The sequence below is a fragment of the Clarias gariepinus genome, chromosome 11, assembly GCF_024256425.1.
Source record: "Clarias gariepinus isolate MV-2021 ecotype Netherlands chromosome 11, CGAR_prim_01v2, whole genome shotgun sequence".
NCBI lineage: Eukaryota > Metazoa > Chordata > Actinopteri > Siluriformes > Clariidae > Clarias > Clarias gariepinus.
Window position 1 is genome coordinate 9,070,003 of NC_071110.1, and position 19,899 is coordinate 9,089,901.

Below are 19,899 nucleotides of genomic sequence, written 5' to 3' on the forward strand. Positions count from 1 at the left end.
CCAGCGCGTATTCTGTCCAATAGTGACCCAGCGGCTGGGTTATGGTTGGGTTGTTTTTTAACCCAGCAGTTTTTAGAGTGTGTGTTTGAATAAGTTTCCCTTAGGCACTCTTGTTTTTTTTTTTTTTGCAACTCCAAAACCATGCCAGTAGGTGGATTGGCTAAGATGAACAGCCATTTCGTGTGTGAGTGTAGAAAATCTTTGTGTATATGCATGGCATCCTGTGATGGGTTGGCATTCCATACAGGGTGTATTCCTGCCTTCCACAAACCCGGGCTTCAGATCCACTGACCAGGATGCACTTAAAGGAATGAGTGAGTGGGTGGTGTGTGTGTAAGTGAGCACACACTCATATTTCTATTCTCCCTGCTTTACCTCCATCTTTCTCTCTCTCCCTCCTATAGGTGGCTCTCTCACGCAACAAAATCCCCAGCACATGCAACATTACTCTCCAAGACGAGTATGCAGAAAACATGACTAATCTTAATAAATTCACATGCTACCACTCAGCATACAGTCTATAACCATGCTAATACAAACTTAAGTCCAAATGTATGTGGACCGTTCACCATGACACCCACATTTCACCATTTTCCTTGTTCCACTTCATTTTCATGTCTTTCACCTAGATTTTGGAGTGGTTGTGGGAGTGTGGGAATTTCTTCATTCACCCAAGAGCATTAGTGAGGTCAGGTACTGATGTTGAATGCTAAGGCCTGGGATGGAGAGGGTGTTCCACTTCATCACAATTTAAGGTGTCCAGTGGGGTTAAGGTCAGCGCTCTGTGCTGGACACTCGAGTTCTTCCACACCAGCTTTGGCAATGCATGTTTTTATGGCTCTATATATACAGAGGTCATTGGCATGCGTCTACATACATTTGGCCAAATAGTGTACATTATGCATACTTTTTGTAATATCTTTAGAAAAACTAGATGTTACTTTTTAGGATGGACATGTAGTTATTTTTTTGTTTGTTTTTTTGGTATTTTGGTCTGTCCATGTGCCATCGGCGACAGACACTCCCCACTTTTTTGTGCCAGTTACTTAAGGGGTTGGGTTGCCAGTTTGATGCCCAGTTGTCATTCACGGGCAATTTGGGAATGCCAGTTAGCCTAGCCTGCATGTCATCAGACTGTGGGAGGAAATCCATCAAGCATAGGGAGAACATGTGGGAATTGAACTTAGACTCTGGAGGTGCAAGGTGACAGTGTTAACCACTAAGCCACCAAGTGTCTATACCGGTCATGGCGGACCTGAAGGCTATCCCTGGAGCCTATCCCATGAGGCAAGGTACACCCTGGATCCATCACAGAGCACACATTCATTCACACACACACAACAGCAATTTGTTAATGGGAAACTAGCCTGTCTTTGGACTGTGGGAGAAAACCGGAGTACACAAAGGAAACCCACCAAGCACGGGGAGGACATGCACACCTTATCCACACTGGGAATTGAACCCGGATCTCGGATGTGCGAGGCCACAGAGATAACCACTAAGCCACTGTGCCATCAAGTGTGTACCAACTCAATCAGCATCCATACAGCTTTATCCTGTGTACAGGGTCATGGAGTGTGTGTGTTGGGGGGACTGGAGCCTATCCCAGAACACTTGTGCACGAGACCAAGTACACCCTGGACGGGGTTCCAATCAATCAAGCAGGGCACATTTGCACACACCCACACACACTCTCATGCACATTCACACACTATGGTTTTGGCCTGTGGGAGGAAACCTGAGGAAACCCATAAAGCACAGGGAGAATATGCACACAGACCAGAGACGGGAATCGAACCCTCGACCGAGGAGGTGCGAGACGACCACTAAACCGCCAAATGTGTAGTTATATAAGGATGAAAAAAAATATATTTGAACTTAATTTTTTCATGTATATATTTTTTATTTCACCGACAATTTGTTCAACCACACGAACCCTACTGTTGAAATCAAACATCGAGGTGGATTTCTGTCAATCTGGCAACTCTGAGCGGAGGAGTGCAGGGAGGGGCGCACGCGCCGTGATTATGGCACGCGCACGCACTCGCACGCACACACAGAGCGCGCAGAAATCTTCAGCATCACGGTGCGCACAGAGCTGCTGCAGGCACGAGAGGGATAGATAGCGCGTGCATTTTAAAACCCAGACAGTGAAAAAAGATAAAGAGAAGGAAGGAGAGATTATAGTTGATATTATTGTTATTGTTAGATTTCTGTTTAGTAATAAAGGAGGAGGTTCGCGAGGATGGGAAATAAGAGCGCGTTCGTGTTAATGACGTTGTTGACGTGGTGCGCGTGGAGTGGAGCGCAGGTAAGATGCATGATGTGTTTCATGTGATCTGTGTGTGTGTGTGTGTGTGTGTGAGAGAGAAACAGTGTATCATTTGGCACATCTTAGAAATGCATAGATGTTTTAATTCCATAGGGCGTGGCGTGTATGTGTCATCAATGGGAATTAGTTTATATTTATATTCTATAATAATAATATTTATAATAATAATAATAATAATATTAAAAAAAAAATGTTGAGTTAAGATTTGTCCAGTGTGTAATAAATTATACCTTTCCATTTATTATAAAAAGATGATCTGCATTTTTATGTGTGTGTGTGTGTGTGTGTGTGTGTGAAGGGCTTGGTCCATCTAACACAATTCCTCTGGCTTTATAAGAACCTGACTCAGATCTGCAGTGCCTGAAGAAATGCACTGACTGAGATCTCGGCCTGCGTGTCTGAGAGTGTGTGTGTGTGTGTGTGAGAGAGAGATTTTTGGCCCTCGGCTCTGTTTGTTATTGCACCAGTGATTGATGCTCTGCGGCTCCTCCTGAAACACACACACACACATAGGCATACACACAGTTGATGTTGAAGGCCTCAGCATGGGCTCAAAGCAATTTATTGGATTTTGTGCCAAGCTGAGAACAGGGTGATAAAATCAAGCGAGAAAATGCGCATGGATGTAGCACCGTGGTTTTCAGCTTTAGTCCCGGAGCGTCCACACACACTTCCCATTTTTAGTGTGTTTTTCCTCGCACATACCTTCACGACTCGAGAATGAGGTGTCGGGGTGAATCAGGTGTTTCAGAGCTGGGGGAAAAAAAAAGTCTAAAAAATCTGCAGTGCGTGGGACGACAGAGCAGAGATACACAGGCCGGGCTGTGCGGTGCTGGTGCATCAGCAGGACTTAAAGGAACAGTTTGGAAGGAAAAACAAAACATATGTAATATCACCTCTCAAATGTAAGGCTTGGTTCTGGGGAGAAATAAGAATAACTGGTCTTGTTGTATTTTTATATATATATATTTTTTCTTAAACCTATAAAAATCGAGTAAACTTTCTGTTATTAGGCAACCATTTTGAATCCCCAGAATATCTCACTCACTCACTCACTCACTCACTGTATACAGGATCGCGCGGGGCCCTGAGCCTATCCCAGGAGACTTAGGCATAGGCTCAGACAGGGTACACCCTGGACAGGGTGCCAGTCTATTGCAGGACACACGCACACATACACACACTCACATACTCATTCACACACTACAGGCAATTTGGGAACGCCAATCTGCATGTCTTTGGACTGTGAGAGGAAACGCACCAAGCACAGGGAGAACATGCAAATTCCATGCGCAAACCCGAGATGGGAATCTAACCCAGAACCTGAAGGTGACAGTGGTATTTTGTTGCGTATTTAATGAAAGAAAAATTGCCTGTGCTTGTCTCATTACTCATTAGCTGCATTAGACCTACAGGCTGAGGGCAACTCAGTAGGAAGAAGAGATGGGGAAAAATCGATTTAGTTACACATCACGATTTTTTTCATATGGCCATTCATGTATAGCTACACTGACTTAAAATTTATATATATATATATAAACACACTAAAAAAAGAAAAAATATATAAATATATATATATAGTACATAATGTATATACTGTATATATGCTATTTAAAGCATATATACAGTATATACTATATATATATATATATATATATATATATATAGTATGTATGTATGCATGTGTACATAATACATGTATATACTTGCATGTGAGGTTAAAATATTTTGGTCTATAAGCCTACAGCTTTAAATGACTCATCCTTATTTTTTATTATTATTTTTTTTTAGTCTGTTTAGAATTGTAAAAAAATCTGAAAAAAAGGGATTGAGATATTTTTAAAATCATAATACTTGCACAACTGCAATAAAAAAAGCACAGGTACCTATGTATCGTGATTATAATTTTTTTATAATGTCCGGCTACACTAATGCACTTATCCCAGCGTTTCACTAGTGCTAGGATACCATTGAGGTTCAAAGTTTTCTCAGAACGAGGGAGCTAAGATCACACACTGGCCTCCCAGGAACCCCTTTATGTTCCAATCATGCTGAAATTGCCTGGTGTGACATCAGGACCGTACATGCTATGTGGCGATAACTCCCAGCCGAGTTCCTGTACGTGCAAGTGGTGGTGATGAATGATTGTGTGTACTCTTCGCAGACAGAGTTGTCTCTTTTGCAAGATAACAGCACAAGACGATCTGTCGATCAGGTTTCACTAGTTGAATGACTGCAATGGGCTCCGAGCCACATTGGGTGGGATCGTCGTTCACGGATGTTCGGCCTTCTTTGAAACGCTTCCAAACATTTTACTGAGAGTCTCATCATCGTACTGTGTTTGAGCTATCACGAAAAAAAATTGCCATAAATGCTCCTTGAAGAAATTTGTGTCGTACGTTAGGTTTATGATAAAGCAGTGTTGAAACCTCCCCACATCTACTTGTCTTATCTTTAGCAGCGCAGGTGTTATTATCAAAATCTTCATTTATCTTGTATTTTAAATCTACGCCAACAGCTGTGTGAGCTGAGTAACTGGCATAAAATCGAACGCCTGAAGACTTTTTTTTTTCCCTAAATAATGCCATCCCAAGGGGGACTGCATTGGCCATTTACAGCTGCGAGAAGACGTCAAACAGGGATAGACAATAACGAGAGTGAACACGAGACAGACCGGGCCCTGACTCCCGCTGGGTGAAAGCATTAGGCTTGGCCTTTAGCACCTGGTGCCTGTACATCTGATTTGTCAGTGTAGCGCTTATACGGTAGGAGTGTCAGTTTGATGAGGACGAGCGTAGCGATACTGGTGCCGGGTCTTCACCTGGGAGATAACAAATACAAATCCTGCCATGGCTCTGCAGTATGGGGCCGAGACAGGACATATCCATGGAGAGAGTTGTTAAGGTTTTCGAACACATCAAACTCGTTTTCATGTCTCAACCACTGACCAGCATTGGCACTTTAGAAGTTGATACAGTGAGCGAATTAGAATAAGAGAAGATCTCAGTAAGTCACCTTTTAGTGTTTGGATGATCGCTGTCTGTGTAATCGGGATCCAGCTCAAATCCGGTCTCCTGCTGTCGGTTAAAAGCTCAGGCAGGCAAAATGTTGATTATCGAAATTAGAATTTTATTTTATTTTATATAAAAAATTTAAATAATAATAAAAAAGAAATTAGATAGCGCTGGTTGCATTAGCTGTAAACCTGCCGTTAGTGTAGTAGAATAATTCCCTCATTGTAAGAGTATTAATGGATTACTGTCACAGGGAAGAAGTCAAGTGTACTGGATTCTGCCCGAGTTTATCATCCAGATTACACATACAGTACAGTACAATGCAGAATAGGTATGTAATGCACTGTAGGAGGGGGGGAACGTCATCCTTACATAATCTCATGTAATTATCTCTCTGCTTTGAGCTTCATTTTAAAGCAAGCATTTTCTTCACTCTGCCAGAGAGTGCTCTCACATGCGCTTGTGGAATTATTTTTATAGTCGAGAGAGACAAGGATTCCTCTTAGGCATTTTACACAGTCATACATAAGACATACAGTCGTTATGAACTCTATAATGTTTGTACATTTTATTAGTTATCTAAAGCATATTTAATCTTATAAGGAGGCGGAAACCAGTGAAGAATGTGCCAAAACAGACCCAAAAATGATTCTGCCATGATATACAGTAATTACCATGGTAGTCCGATGGTACAGTACATGACATTTTTGACAGTATCTTGTACTTAGTACTTTAGATCTTGATATTGTAATTAGTTGTATATACAGTAGTAGATACTTTGGCACATTATTTGGTATAATGGAACATTACAGTAGTAAGTCAAAACTACGGTATGTTATGCATGTGTTTTTATCATATAAATTATATAACATGGTACCATTGTACTGTATGTATTGTTAAATACAGTAGTGTATGTTGGAATATTAATATAACAAACAGTAATATAGTACTGCCTGTACTACAACTTACCAGTAGTACAGTATGTACTAACATATTAAATATGGTACAGTACGTACAATCAGGCCTTATTTGATACCTGCTGAAGTTTGGCCCCCATGGTACATACCATAGTATTCAACAAAGTATGGTGGTACACTCCATAGTACTACTATGGTACCCATTGAAATACTCCTGATACTAGTAAAGTCCTGGGTAATGTTCGAAGCAGCCCAGTAACACTATGTTATGGTATGTATTATATTACACTACACTACCTACCATAGCAAAGTTTATTATCCCGTTGAGAAGTCGCCACAGTGACCAGCTGATCCACACAACAATTTGGCACAGGTTTTACACCATGCCCTTCCTGACACAACCCTCGCATTTTATCTGAGCCTGGAACCAGAAGTGCATCCAGTGGTTGGGATTTGGGCATTGGCTGGGATTTGGACCCGGGCCTTCCGCATTGGTAGGTGAGAAACCTACAACCGAGCCAACAATGCTCTATAATAATAATAATAATAATAATAATAATAATAATTATAACACATTCGTTTAATATATAAAGTGTAATATTTTCCTAAATAAATTTGAAGTAGATGAAAATGTTGTTAATTGTTGATAGGATAAAGAATTTATACCTTTACTGAAAAAATACTGACACAAGGAGAATAATTAAGATGCACTGCATGATATGCTACAAGACGCTAGTTAAGAGAAACGGATACCTGGATGCGATACCTTACCTGGATGCGTATGCTACTAATTTTGGATTTGGAGACTTAACATGCCGGTCACTGATGGTCAGCTTATTTTTCCCCTCAAATATATTGTCTTTTGATATTTTTGATTGCACAAAAAGTCTGAAATATTCCACTTTAACTATTTGTTTAACAGAATTTTTTCTTTAAAGATATAAATCCCCGAATAAACATCCATCATTCCTTTATATTAAGTTAAAATAAGTGATGTAGATTAAATTAAACAAACCTCAGCAGCAACCTCGTTTCCCCTCTCGTCTGTTCCAACCACTCAGTATTCAGAATCACCAGTATACTAATAATCGCTCCTGATCATCATCATCATCATCATCATCTGCACCCATTTTTCACTGGGTCATGCCTTAAGTTAGATGTTTTTTTTTCAGCTTGAATAAAAAAAACAATTCTCTGAAACTGGTCAGCTACATGGACTGGACTGAAAGTGAGATCCAATAATGAGAGCAGAAGGTCCTGTCTCAAAACTTCTGGCTCTTTGGAAGAAAAATGGAAAGAAATAAGGGGTGGCTCAAGGTTTTTGCCCAGTATTGTATGTTTGTAAAATGATTTGTCATGGCCATTATGGAAAATAAAAAATGATATTTTGGGATTTTGTGGTTAGAAAGATTGAAATCTTTGGTTAGAAGGGCTAAGACAGATACATCTGGGTAAAAATGCTATACTTTTTGTTCTTTTTAATCAACTCAATCTAAATCAAAGCACTAATAACCAAATTTAGAACTATAAGCACTTCTATTTAAAGACAGAGTATAAAACAAAACACTATACCTGGACTATTTGACCTGTCCTGTCGCCTTGCACCTCCAGGGTCCAGGTTCGATTCCCACCTGGTGGTCTGAGTGCATGGAGTTTGCATGTTCTCCCTGTGCTTGGTGGGGTTCCTCCGGGTACTCTACTCAAATTGCCCATAGTGTGAGAATGAGCGTGTGCATGTTGACTGAAGGTTGACCGGATGTCTACCACGGTCGTAAAAAATGGGAATAAATACACTGCTCACCATTGGCCTCCATAGACCCTAAAATAAAAAGATGTTCATTTTCAGGTTGTATTTATTTTATTTTCCTAGACAACATATCAGTGTATAGGAGGGACACAAGGTTGTAGTTGTTTTATTCCCTTCCGAATGTGTGAACCATTAAACTAGAACATTTATTCTTACAAGCTGGGACTTAAACAAATGAATGGGTGAGTTTTGTTGACATGCACTATTTGTTCTCCCTCTGCAAAAGCTGCATTCATTCATTAGCCGAGCAGGATTCATTAGCGAAACAAGCATTTGTTCTGTATCACACAGCACTTGGCAGGGTTTAAAGGAGCAGTGTGTGGAAATGTACTGATGCACGCAGCAGTAAGAGGGAAACAATAAAACAGTTATTTTCGAGGGGAAATTATGATATCTAATAAAGTTTAGAACAACAACCATTGCTTATTGTGCTGCTTTTAAAAATTCACTTTTTATATTTTGAAGCACAGGGAGGTGTTCAGCTCTCCAAGCACATTAATACCAGCTGTCCCTACTTACACGGGGACATTCCGTGGTGCACCGTTCATACAGTAACCTTTGTGTGATTCTGCTCTGATGTGGAATTTAGTCTGATGACTAAACTTTTATCTAGAGCATGTGTTTAAGTTAAGTTAGTTGTTTTCACTGCCATCCAATTACCAGCCAGTATTCCAATCTGCAGCATAGATCTTTTAATGCCTTGTTAAATTCTCAAATTAATAAAAGAGAACTAGGAATCTTAAAGTCTCGTATACTTTAAATACAGTCACTGTTATTTACTTCCAGGGCACTTTGGATTCAGTGACCTTGTCAGCTGGAAAAAGCTTAATCGACACGCCGAGCAGTGAGCGGAGAAAGAATCAGCAAATCCGAGGCTTTACAGGAAAGCTTGCTCAGGTCTAGACATTCTCGCTGGAAAGATGTATTGGAGTAATGCCTTGGTAATCAGCAGTGGGAAAGAATTGTGGCTGAAGGGTTAAATTGCTAAATTGTCCTGCGTGTGCAATACTTTCTCAGCGGTTTGCTGTCCCTGGCAGCTGTAGCTGCAGGCCAGAGTATTTGTTGAAACAGATAAGAGTGCAGGAGCCCCACCAGATCTCCTCTTTCTCATCTAATTAATTTCTGAGCTGGAGGATAATTAAGTTTTCGATAATGTTTTTCAGTGTACTATGCTCTGCCATGCATGCAAGAGCCACGGGGCACAAAACATACCGACTCGACTCGGCTACGTCTGGCTTTTCCCACTCCTAAATTCTCAGGCAGGAGTAAAAAACCAGGGCTGCTCAGCCTGACAGCACTCATTCGTGCATATTTAAGAAAAACAATGGGACTTTCTAATGCTTTAGGTTTGCTTTTGTAATTTAAACATTAAAGGGTTAACAAAGAGCGCAAAGAGCAATAGTTTTCATATGTATTTAAAGCTGATTCATGATGTTAATGTTCATATACGTGTACTTTTGAGATACTGATGCTGCACTAGGTCTTATTTAGATTTAGTTTTTTTTTCCTATTTTTTACATTTGTGTCACGATACCAATTAAAATTTCTCACCAGGGATTATTAAAAGCTTATGTTATCTTAAACATGTACAATCTGCTGTATTTAGCTTTAATTTAAGTCTACAGGTCAATCCAATATTTACTTTCACTCTTATTATTAGGCAGCTTATAAAAAAGCTTTTGATCTAGCACATCTTATTATCTTGTATTATTTCAGTGTATCATGCTCATGTTATACTGTATCTCAGTTTATTGTGTGTATCACTGAATTAATCAGCAAGAAACTAAATCAAGGTCATAAAGTTGTGTGTTGGTGTGTGTGTGTGTGTGGGGGGGATTTATCCTGCTTTAAATTTATTAATAGTCAAAATGAAAAGTAACATATTGTCTTCTTTTATTCATTCAATGTGCTTTCCTGGAAATGGAAACGTCACATACAATAAGCAAGCTCACTCATCTTTTACACTTGGAGCTTACTTTAAGTGTAACTCATGATTTCGTCCACTAGGGCTATTTGATTAAGGCAAATATCATACTTGGCACTATTTTGGTCTCAATAAAAAAGAAAAGGAAACAAATAAAATAACATAAATGCTAAAAACAAGCAAATAAATTAATAACAGAAAACACAAACATTATTGCGAAACGGAATACGGAATGCTAATCTGTATTTAAAGCCTATTTATATATATTTTTTATTGTCTTTATGCCATATATAAAATGGATTTTGTACAAACAAAAACATAAAGAGAAAAAAAAACCTTCCTTGCTTTATTTTGTATTTGAAAAAAAAAAAAAAAACAGTTAAATTTCCCCAAATGTGACCTCACATAAGCTCAGGTCCTCTGTCACATGACTTGTCTGTTGTGGTGTGACTCAGCACTAGCACGTTTACATAGACGTTGAAATGGCGTACTTGAAGGATGAGTGAAATTAATTCAGAGTCTGAGGTATTAAACAAAATTTTTTCACTTAGTGCATTAACACACACTTTAAGACCTGTTTTACAGAAATAATCAAGTATAGCACCTTCACAGAATAAAATATTTATCGACCGAATGATTCTTTGTGCCGTGTTAATGATTAGTAATAAAAGGTACCCCAGATATTTTATGTGAGAATTAAATCCGTGCACAGGTTTAGCTCTGAGCTTGATGGGTAGACTCAAGCTGTTTGATTATTTTGAGTTTGAAACAAGGGCTTAACCAGTCAAATGTGAGGGCTTGTGTAAATAAAAGCGTGTTCCCTGCTCCAGGCGGAGCGTGTCTTCATTCATCTTTCCTGTACAATGTTTATCAGGTGCAGGCAGTTTTTGGTGGGGCGAGGCACTCTACACAATGCGCGGCTCAGTCCTGCACGCCGGGCCGGATTAAGCTTAATTGGCAGCTGTTCCTGCTCTGGGTTTGTGCAGCCGTGGGGGTGAAACCGAGGAGCCTATCAAAGGCTTCGCCTCTTCCCTGTAGGACGCCTCAATCAGACAGCCGTTGGAAGTTCTGCACCGGGTAGATAAGATTTCACGCTAACAGAAGCTGATGGAGACGTGATTGAGATGTGGGAAGGGGGGGATAAAAGTAAGTCAGAGTAAATCTTTCTATAAAGTATTCATGGAAATAATAAAACTTGACGTAGGATTTGATGCAAATGTTGTAACAGCTATGACTACTTAGTCCGGTTTTAATCCGAGTCTTGATCTTAAGGATCTTCATGGAAATAATTACAGATTCTGTGAGGTTTATGCAAAAGATGGAGCCTACAAGAGACAATAAAGGGTGGAAAGTGAGAAGTGCAAGCGAAAGCATTAGAGAAATCCTAAACCCCAAGGCCCGGGGCGGGGGACGTGGCCCGTTTCATCACTGTCAGAGATGGCTGTACATTCACAGGGGGGCTGCTGGGAGATAACAGGCCTGAGGGAGGAAATGTCTGGAGATGTGCTGTCTGTACAGTGCACATTGATTACCCAGCGATAGCATTACACTCCACACTCGTGATAGAGGAGTAGAACATTTACATTTCAGTAGATATTAGATAGGCCTTCTATAACAGATGTTCGAGAATACAGTTGATGCAATTATGTATATTATAAGGATACTAATTAACCGCTGCTTAATTGTCTTTTATTTTTTTCTCTCTCTCGACCTATTCATTTTAAAGACTTAGTCACACAGCTGTCTAAACTCAGTATGTTGTTGAGGGGATGATGGGCATTACTTCTGGAATAAGGGAGTATACTAAACACGCATGACACTTGTTATTTGTAAGAATCTAATTTCTTTTCAGATTCTCATAGTATGCTAAGGCTGTCAAACTGAATTTCTTATGATGTTCGAGGCTGAAGCTGATGTTTTGTAACGTGCCACGATTGTGATTTATTTGGTTTATTTAATTTTGGAATTCATATCAATTCAAAGTCGATTCATTTTATTTAATTATTCATAACTCGCCATCCCCAACATTTACAATTACAATGGTACCTCGGATTAGGCATACGAATTTAATATGTTCCGTGAGGCGAAAGTTTGTATTTCAAAACGCATTTTTACATAGGAAGTAATGTAAATGCAGATAATCCGTTCCAGCCACCCAAAAATATTAACAATATTACCAATTTCTAACACTATAATTATATTGCTGCTTATAAAAAAAAACTAATATTTAGAAAAGACCTGTAAATGAAGTAAAATATGAAATTAATAGACATTTAACCTCACTTAACCTTAATTTATGATTCCCCTCAGCACCGGCTGCTTTAAAAATGAAACCAAAAGTGTCTTCTTTTTCTTTTTCTTTGTTTTCTTTTTCTCCTTTTTTGTCGTTTTTGCTCCTTGCACAAAATGCAAAAAAAAATAATAATAAGTAAACACTTCGCTTGGCTTTCCACTGACACAAACAAGTTTTTAACGGCTCCCGGATGTGCTGGTAACTTACAGTACACGCATGCGCAGCACAAGCACAAGCCAGCATTGGTTCGGTTCGGCTCGGTCCCGTCTGGCACATGTCGAATCAGATTTCTTAAAAAAGTGCTGTTTGTACTGTATGCCGAGGTACCACTGTATATGTTGTCATACTGCATGATTCATAAGTAGAGATAGAGAAAAATCGATTCAGTTGCATATTAAGATTCTTTTGGATCTCCTCACACTGACTCCAATTTATTTATGATGCTTGATAGATGATTGCTTGTAGAATCGCAGTAGAAATCGAGTCGCACCTACTGTAGGTATAGTGATAATATTGTATCAGGTGCTCCCTGGTGATTCCCATTCCTGTTCATTTGTAATTGGCACATGTGAGTCCATGTTTGACCTTTAATATTTTTCTATATTATATGATAACCTTTGCTGGTGCTACAGTATAAACCTGCACAGCTGTTTAATGAGCTGCTTTCTCACAGAGCTGTGAATCGTACAGTGTAGGTAGACTGTGGATTAAATTTGACCTGATTTAAAAACGACTCAAATTATCTAATAAACACAAATGCATAAGTTATAAATGCTATGTAGGTTTGCAGTGGTGTCGATTGTTGAATGTCATGTCTTGTACAAAGCGGTATTCTTTTTTTTTTCTGCCAAGCTTCTGCTTTACACTTCAGTCTTGTACGTGACAGTAATGCATTAAAAGCTTTTAAACTCAACAGATATACAGTAGAAGCAATGCTCTCGCAAAATCTTTGCAGAAGATGGAAGCGAGGTTGGAAACTCTAGACCGTTTAACATTAAATAAAATAATTTCTGTGAAATGATTTCTGAATGAATAAATTGATACAGTGAATCAATTAAGCCAAATGAATTGTAGCCAATTCAATTAATTAAATAACCAATCAAAAACAAACAACCAAACAAACAAATAAATAATAATGCTAACAAAAACAACAACAATAATAATAATAGTATTAATAATGATAATTACTATTATTAGTAGTAGTAGTATTGTAACAATAATAATGATAACAATAATACTTATTACTAACTGCACACAGTTGATTTTATATGCAACATATAAAAACACGTATTATTGCTCAACGATTTTTATTACCGATTAAAAAGTGACACAACCTGCCCTTATCCATTTGTCATTTGAATATATAATATGTTAGATCCTGCCATCACATTATAGCTGCTGCAAAGAATCCTTTCCTTACTTTTCCTTGTTGTTAATAAGAATGTTGCTGGCATTGAGAAACCATCCTTAAACCAGACTTTCCCCTACAGTATGTCTACTGTCGCAGCGGCTATAGCACCCATTTAGAATAAAGAAATAAATAGCGCCGTAATATACTGTAGTAGTGCGCAGATTACGATTCTGTTTAGAGCTTCCTCGACCTGATGCACATTCTGCCTCCTTTAATATACTGCAGACTATATAAATAATTCTTATAATATCCGTGTCAAGTGTTAATTATCTTACGAATAAATAAACCAATTAAATGGCTGCTTTCTGACTGAACATATGGCAAGACAGACTACATTCTTGGCTCTAAATACATCACAGATAGAGTAATAAATCGAGTGCTTTTGCGTTGTAAGATTAAACAAGTTAAGAACAGTGTCTATTCAAACTCTTGAACAATTACCAGAAGCAGCTGTGGATTAACACTATCCCGAGCCCAGTCATATGGGTTATCAGTCCTACTGGTTTTGCATTTATTCTCCCTCCAACTTCAGGCGGGTTGCACATTCCTATGCAAATCAGATTTGCCTGTTTGCATAATGCTTGCTTATCACCCGACAAAGTATGATAGAGCGTCATACTTTTGCACACAAAGTATGACAGGAATAAAGGGCGACGGATACACCTGGAACCAGACGAAGGCCAGTTTTCAGTACTTCTCCAAGCTGATTTGCGTTTCCAGATCAGATTTTACCCCCATGTTTTATTCGATCAACCAGAAAAATAAAACCTTTCCAGATTATTTAAGGAAGTCGAACAGGTCAGAGGTCATGATCGAGTGAGCTGCTCTGCCTACAGGAGTCTCTACGCTGTCATTCCAGAGCATGGTCTGTCTATTATCACTCCTATAATGTATTACTATTCTCATGCTCTTGCTCTAGATTTTCTATGCATCTCTGATGTCTTTCGATTATTTTTTCGCTCTCAGTCAAACTATACAGCTTTTTCATTCTTCCCTCAGGTCAATCACTTCAGTCTATCGTTTCATGCGTCTCCATATGCAGTTCGGTTGTATGCAAATTTACTCCAGTCGCTATCAATGCCACAGGCAAGGAATCGCAACACTATGTTCAGTAAACTCCACTGAGCGCCCTAATAGGTTCAACCAGATATAAAAGTAAATCTGCCTGGTTTCCACCTCATCACTTTATTTATGATTATTTAATTAATGCTCTTGGTAACCAGTAGAAAAACAGCTCGCGGCATCGACCTGATGTCTTCCATTGACTGTCATGTAAATGTCCAACAAACCTCCAGTGGCAACTTTGGTTTGCATGAATGACTTTAAAATTTTTCAGATTGACAATACCCAGGTTTGTGCGAGAGTGGTGCAACTTCTTTTTTTTTTTTTTTTTATGTTTGTTTTTCAAGGCCCCCATGACCACCAAGTTGCATTGTTGGGCCCTTGAGCTAGACCCTTAAGCCAAACTGCTTAGATGTACAGTATAATGAGTCTCTCTGGGTAAGTGCACCCGCCAAATGCCAGAATGTAAACGTAAAGTGATTAGAAACATTTTTGATGCGTACTGTACTTTAAATAATATGTGAAGCTAAAATATACCATCCATCCATCTTGGATCTCTGTAGTCCAACCAGGGTCCGTGGACGCCAATAGTGACCATTGTATTTATTCCCATTATGTACGACCGTGGTTGTTCCTCTTGTCAAAATTCATCCGCACATTCACACACTATGGGCAATTTGGGAACCCCAATACCTGAATCGAACCCTACCCTTATCCTAATCTATTTGGACTGTGGGAAGAAGAACCCAAAGGAAACTCATCAAGCACACAAACCCCATGCACACAAACCCGACACGGAAATCGAACCCAGGATCTGGATATGGGTCTGGAGTCTGGAGACATGGTCCTGCAGAGTATCCTGCGTAGCCAGGTGTAAGGAAAAAAAATGAGGTAGTTCTGGCTGCAGCACACAGATCCCTAACTGATCTTGCTTCTCCTCCTTCTGCTGTCAGCAAGGCTCCCATCATCAGCATCAGAAGAGCTGTGTGGCATAGTTATGGGTGTGACTCACACAGACAGAATGCTTAAAAAAGACGACAGGCTGCTGCATCTCCATTAATTATGTAGGGCCTTGGAACGGGCCAGAGCCTCTCTTGTCAAATCTGCTCGGGTATTCTTATCATGCACTCCCCTCCTGCAGCATTCCTTTTTCCATCCCCCTTTTCTCTCTCTCTTTTTTTTTTTTGCCAGCGTCTCCGGTTCTACCCTTCTCATTTTTTCCAACAACCCTCTGACAACCCCCTGTTCGCCTTTTGCTGGTATCACTTTTCCAACCCATCGCCTCCTCTTTCCAACATCTCATTTCATCTGCCCTTGAGTTTCCTGCATCATCTTTCCAAAGCCCCTCTTCTTGCTCCAACCCTCATTTCTTCAGTCCAACATCTTTTAAGTTCCTTTGTTCTTTCCAGCATCCCTTCTTTAAATCCTCTCCCAACATCATCATCTTTCCCTTCCCCCTTCTCATTTGGTGACCCGTATGCCTTCCATGTTAATCTTTTTAGAAGTGCTTCACAACCCTCTACTCCCCCCCCAACGCCATTCCTTGAGCGTACTTCATTTCTTTTAACATCTAGCTCTCATCTTGATTACCCTTGACCTTACCACCATCCTCCTTTTTCTGTTGTATCTGGAATCTCTATGAATCACTCATGACATTTTCAGCATCTTCGTGCCAGCATCCCTTTTTTTTAACCCTTCCCTCTATTCTGCTTTACTACCACATCCCTCGTTTCGTCACTCTGTCCTAACATCTATTTAGCACCCAAATTGTTCACAATTCTTCTTTCCACCTTCCATTCTTGCTATCTCTGGTTGTTCAACCAATTCTACAGGAAATCTTCTTTTCAAACTTACTTTCTTTCAAGCACCTCTCTAACTACTACGCTGGGGATGGTTTCCAACATTCATCCATCTTTCAAACATCATCAATCTTTGATCTCCTTCAATCTTTACCCATATTGCTCTCAAATCTTTCTAGCATCCCTCTTTCAACCCTATTGGATTTTACCAATACATGTTTTAGCCCACTCCCTTATTTCTACTATCCATTCTTGCTAGCATCCCTTTCCAGCAGCCATTCTTTCTTTCCAACATTGTCTTCCCTATTATGCTGATTTTTCATCACCCTCACTTTTTGCAACAACCTTGCCAGTATTCTTCCATTGATCTCTCTCTCCCTCTTCTCTCATTCATTTCAGAATCTGTCATCAACCCCCCCTTCTCCTCTGCACCGTTCCATCATCTTCCTTTGATAGCTGCTCCTCTTATTTGCTCTTTCCCTACCCTCCTTTCACCCCCCCACCCCCCCAACCTCTCCAGCCTTTGTGTGGGGTTTGGCTTCTTCTGAGTCCCAGTGACTTAATTCTACTATTTTTCATGTGCCTGCTTTGTTTCCTTATAAAACTTTTTTAACTTAATACATTATTAAGTCTGCCTGTTTTTGACAGCCCTGACGCTCTATCTTTCTCACAGGACTTAGTAAAGCTTCATACCTTAAAGTGATGCATTATGGCATACATTATACAGTAGCACCCCACCATACATTATAGCATCCCTGTTAAAACAGTTCTTACATTGCACTGTTTTTTTTATTTTATTTTATGGTTCTGTATACATTCCTATCCTAGACACCAATTTTACCCCATCATTGTCCATACCATTGGCAGAAAATGAAATGATACATTCAGTAGACGCTGTCTGTTCCCGGCAAACGTCCGTGCCAACAAACAAGCAAATTGATCACAAACTTGTTTCTACATCCTACTCTTTATTGTCAGTTTAAGAAAAAAATTTAATTTTCTTCCAGACATGCATTGATCACAAATCGACTGCTTTCATGCTTGCAAGGCACACACTTCTTCTTGCCGTTATCCGTTATAATCTGCCTGAGAATCACTTCACTGCCCCAGGCAACAGAAAAATTAAAAACCAATCTAGAATATACTATGTCATCTGGGGCATCCTATCATCCCAAAGTTTCTTCCTTTAAAATGAAACATGATAAATTGTCATTTAATCTTAGCCTACGATGGGCGTTCAAGACAAGACCAGGACTTTTGATTGTGCAAACTAAATAAACACAGTTGTGAGAGTAAAACCTCCCTTTATTTCTCTATATAATCCCCTGCTACACTAATGCACTTATCCCAGCGTTTCACTAGTGCTTGGATCCCATCAAGATAGAAAATTAGCTCATGATCGGTCTTGCCTGCTTTACGTCTGAAATTCCGGCCTCCCAGGAACTACCTAAATGGCCCAAACATGTGAAAATGGCTTGGAGAGGCTTGGACTGTACAGGGATGTGGGGCAATAACTCCCAGCTGAATTTCTGTATTGTGCAACTGGTGTTGGTGGATGATCATATCTACTGTACTGTACAGTTCCCACAGACAGATGCATCTCTTCCAAGACAAGATGTTTGTCGATTTTCAACGATCAGGCGTTCCACAAGTTGTTCACAGGAGCCACCATGGCTAGGATCATCATTCATGGAAATACGTTTTTCTTTAGAGTATTTGCATACTGTTCTTATATATATACACTAGGGTAGCCTGTGTCATTATTTTCGCTTGAATTTATCGAGATAAACCTTATGTTTTTTGTTGGAGCTCCGGATTGGTTTCGGATTTAGTTCTCTTTTCTCTTGTGGTTAAAAGCCTGTTGTTTTCCACCTTGTTGGTTGTGAAATTGTAGCATTGAAAAAAATCTTTATTCATCTTTAATTATTTATTTACAATGTTTGCAGCAAGGCACAAAGCTGTCATATAGTATATTTTTTTTAAGTTTATCACCAAAGTGCAGAGGTGGTTTACGGTAGTGTTTTTGGATGGTGTTGCAGCGTTTGCTCGTGAAAGGCATTGCTTTTTCTAATTGAGTTTTTTTTTTTATTTTGAATGGAAAGGATTTCAAAAACATTAAATGACCGAGTGACGATGCCGCAGTACCATTATGTGCATATTGATCAGAAAAGTGGCCCAAGCTGCTGGTCTTCAGTGGCAGCCATTTACTAAATCCGTGTGTAGCATTTTCATTAGTCTGATTAGGACTTTTGAGAAACCCATTAAAGTTGATGCATTTCGGACTAAAACATTATATTTTAGTCTGATTGACTGACCTTTGATTGACTGACCTTTGATGACTGATACCGCTTTTATGGTTAGTTATTAAGGTCCCAATTGTTAACATATTTCTAAATTTACATTTTATTTTGTTTTTTGATTGCTCTTTTAGAAAAAGATTCATTGGGCATTACATGGCGGCATGGTGTCTCAGTGGTTAGCACTGCCGCCCAGGGTCGGGATTCGATTCCCGCCTTGGGTCTGAGTGCAAGACATGCAGACATTAGGCTAATTGGCGTTCCCAAATTGACCATAGTGTGTGAATGTTGACTGGAGGACGTACCACAGTAATATATATATATAAAAAAAAAAAAGGGAAGAAATGCGGTGGTCGTCATTGGCCTCCATGATGCCTAGTTGGACTACAGAGGTTCACTGTATGGACATTAAATACACAGTAGGAACGTCTGTGAGGTTTAGTGACAATTGTGTTAAGTTGAAATTTTTTACCTATAGATAGTGCGTTGCTAGCTAGCTAATTTTGCTCTGTTATGGATATGCATTTTTTCTATGCATAAATGGTAGAAAATATAAAGCCTCCAATACAAAAATCTCACTCAGGTGCAAATTTCAGCTTGCTTACTAGGTGTTAACTAGATAGCTAGCTATGTGTAGCTAATGTATGAAAAGTGGTTTATTGTGAAATTTTTACAGTTTTACAGCAGATTATTGGCATTGAAAATTTGATCAGGTTTCACGATGTACGTGTCCGTGCTAGGAAACGACCTTCTGTTAACTTTACTGATTCAATGCAATCTTTCAGTGGGAATTTAATGATGGGTAGAAGTTTTTGCATCAATGCATGTTAGTTAACGTACTTCAGACGACTCGGTGGTTAAGGCTTTGAGATACAGATTAGAAAGTTTTAATCCCAGAAATGCCAACCTGGCAACGACCCTTATCCTTCAACTCAGTTTAATCTCTCATGACATGTCATTTTTAATAAAGCATTAATTAACCAAGCATAAGTAACAGATTACTATTTGAATAAGTGTTCTTTTATATTATGTAAAAGTATTTT

The 19,899-nt window shown here is 39.3% G+C and overlaps 1 protein-coding gene across 2 annotated transcripts in view; it reads left to right on the forward strand.

Moving 5' to 3' along the window:
* Positions 1 to 2,049: 2,049 nt before the first annotated feature.
* Positions 2,050 to 19,899, forward strand: part of aplp1 (amyloid beta (A4) precursor-like protein 1) — a 67,534-nt gene continuing 49,684 nt past the window's right edge. For both annotated transcript variants that reach the window (XM_053507135.1, XM_053507136.1), the window contains exon 1: positions 2,050 to 2,311. In XM_053507135.1, coding sequence (XP_053363110.1) covers positions 2,246 to 2,311 — 66 coding nt within the window. In that variant the 5' untranslated portion in view covers positions 2,050 to 2,245. The remainder of the gene's footprint in view (positions 2,312 to 19,899) is intronic.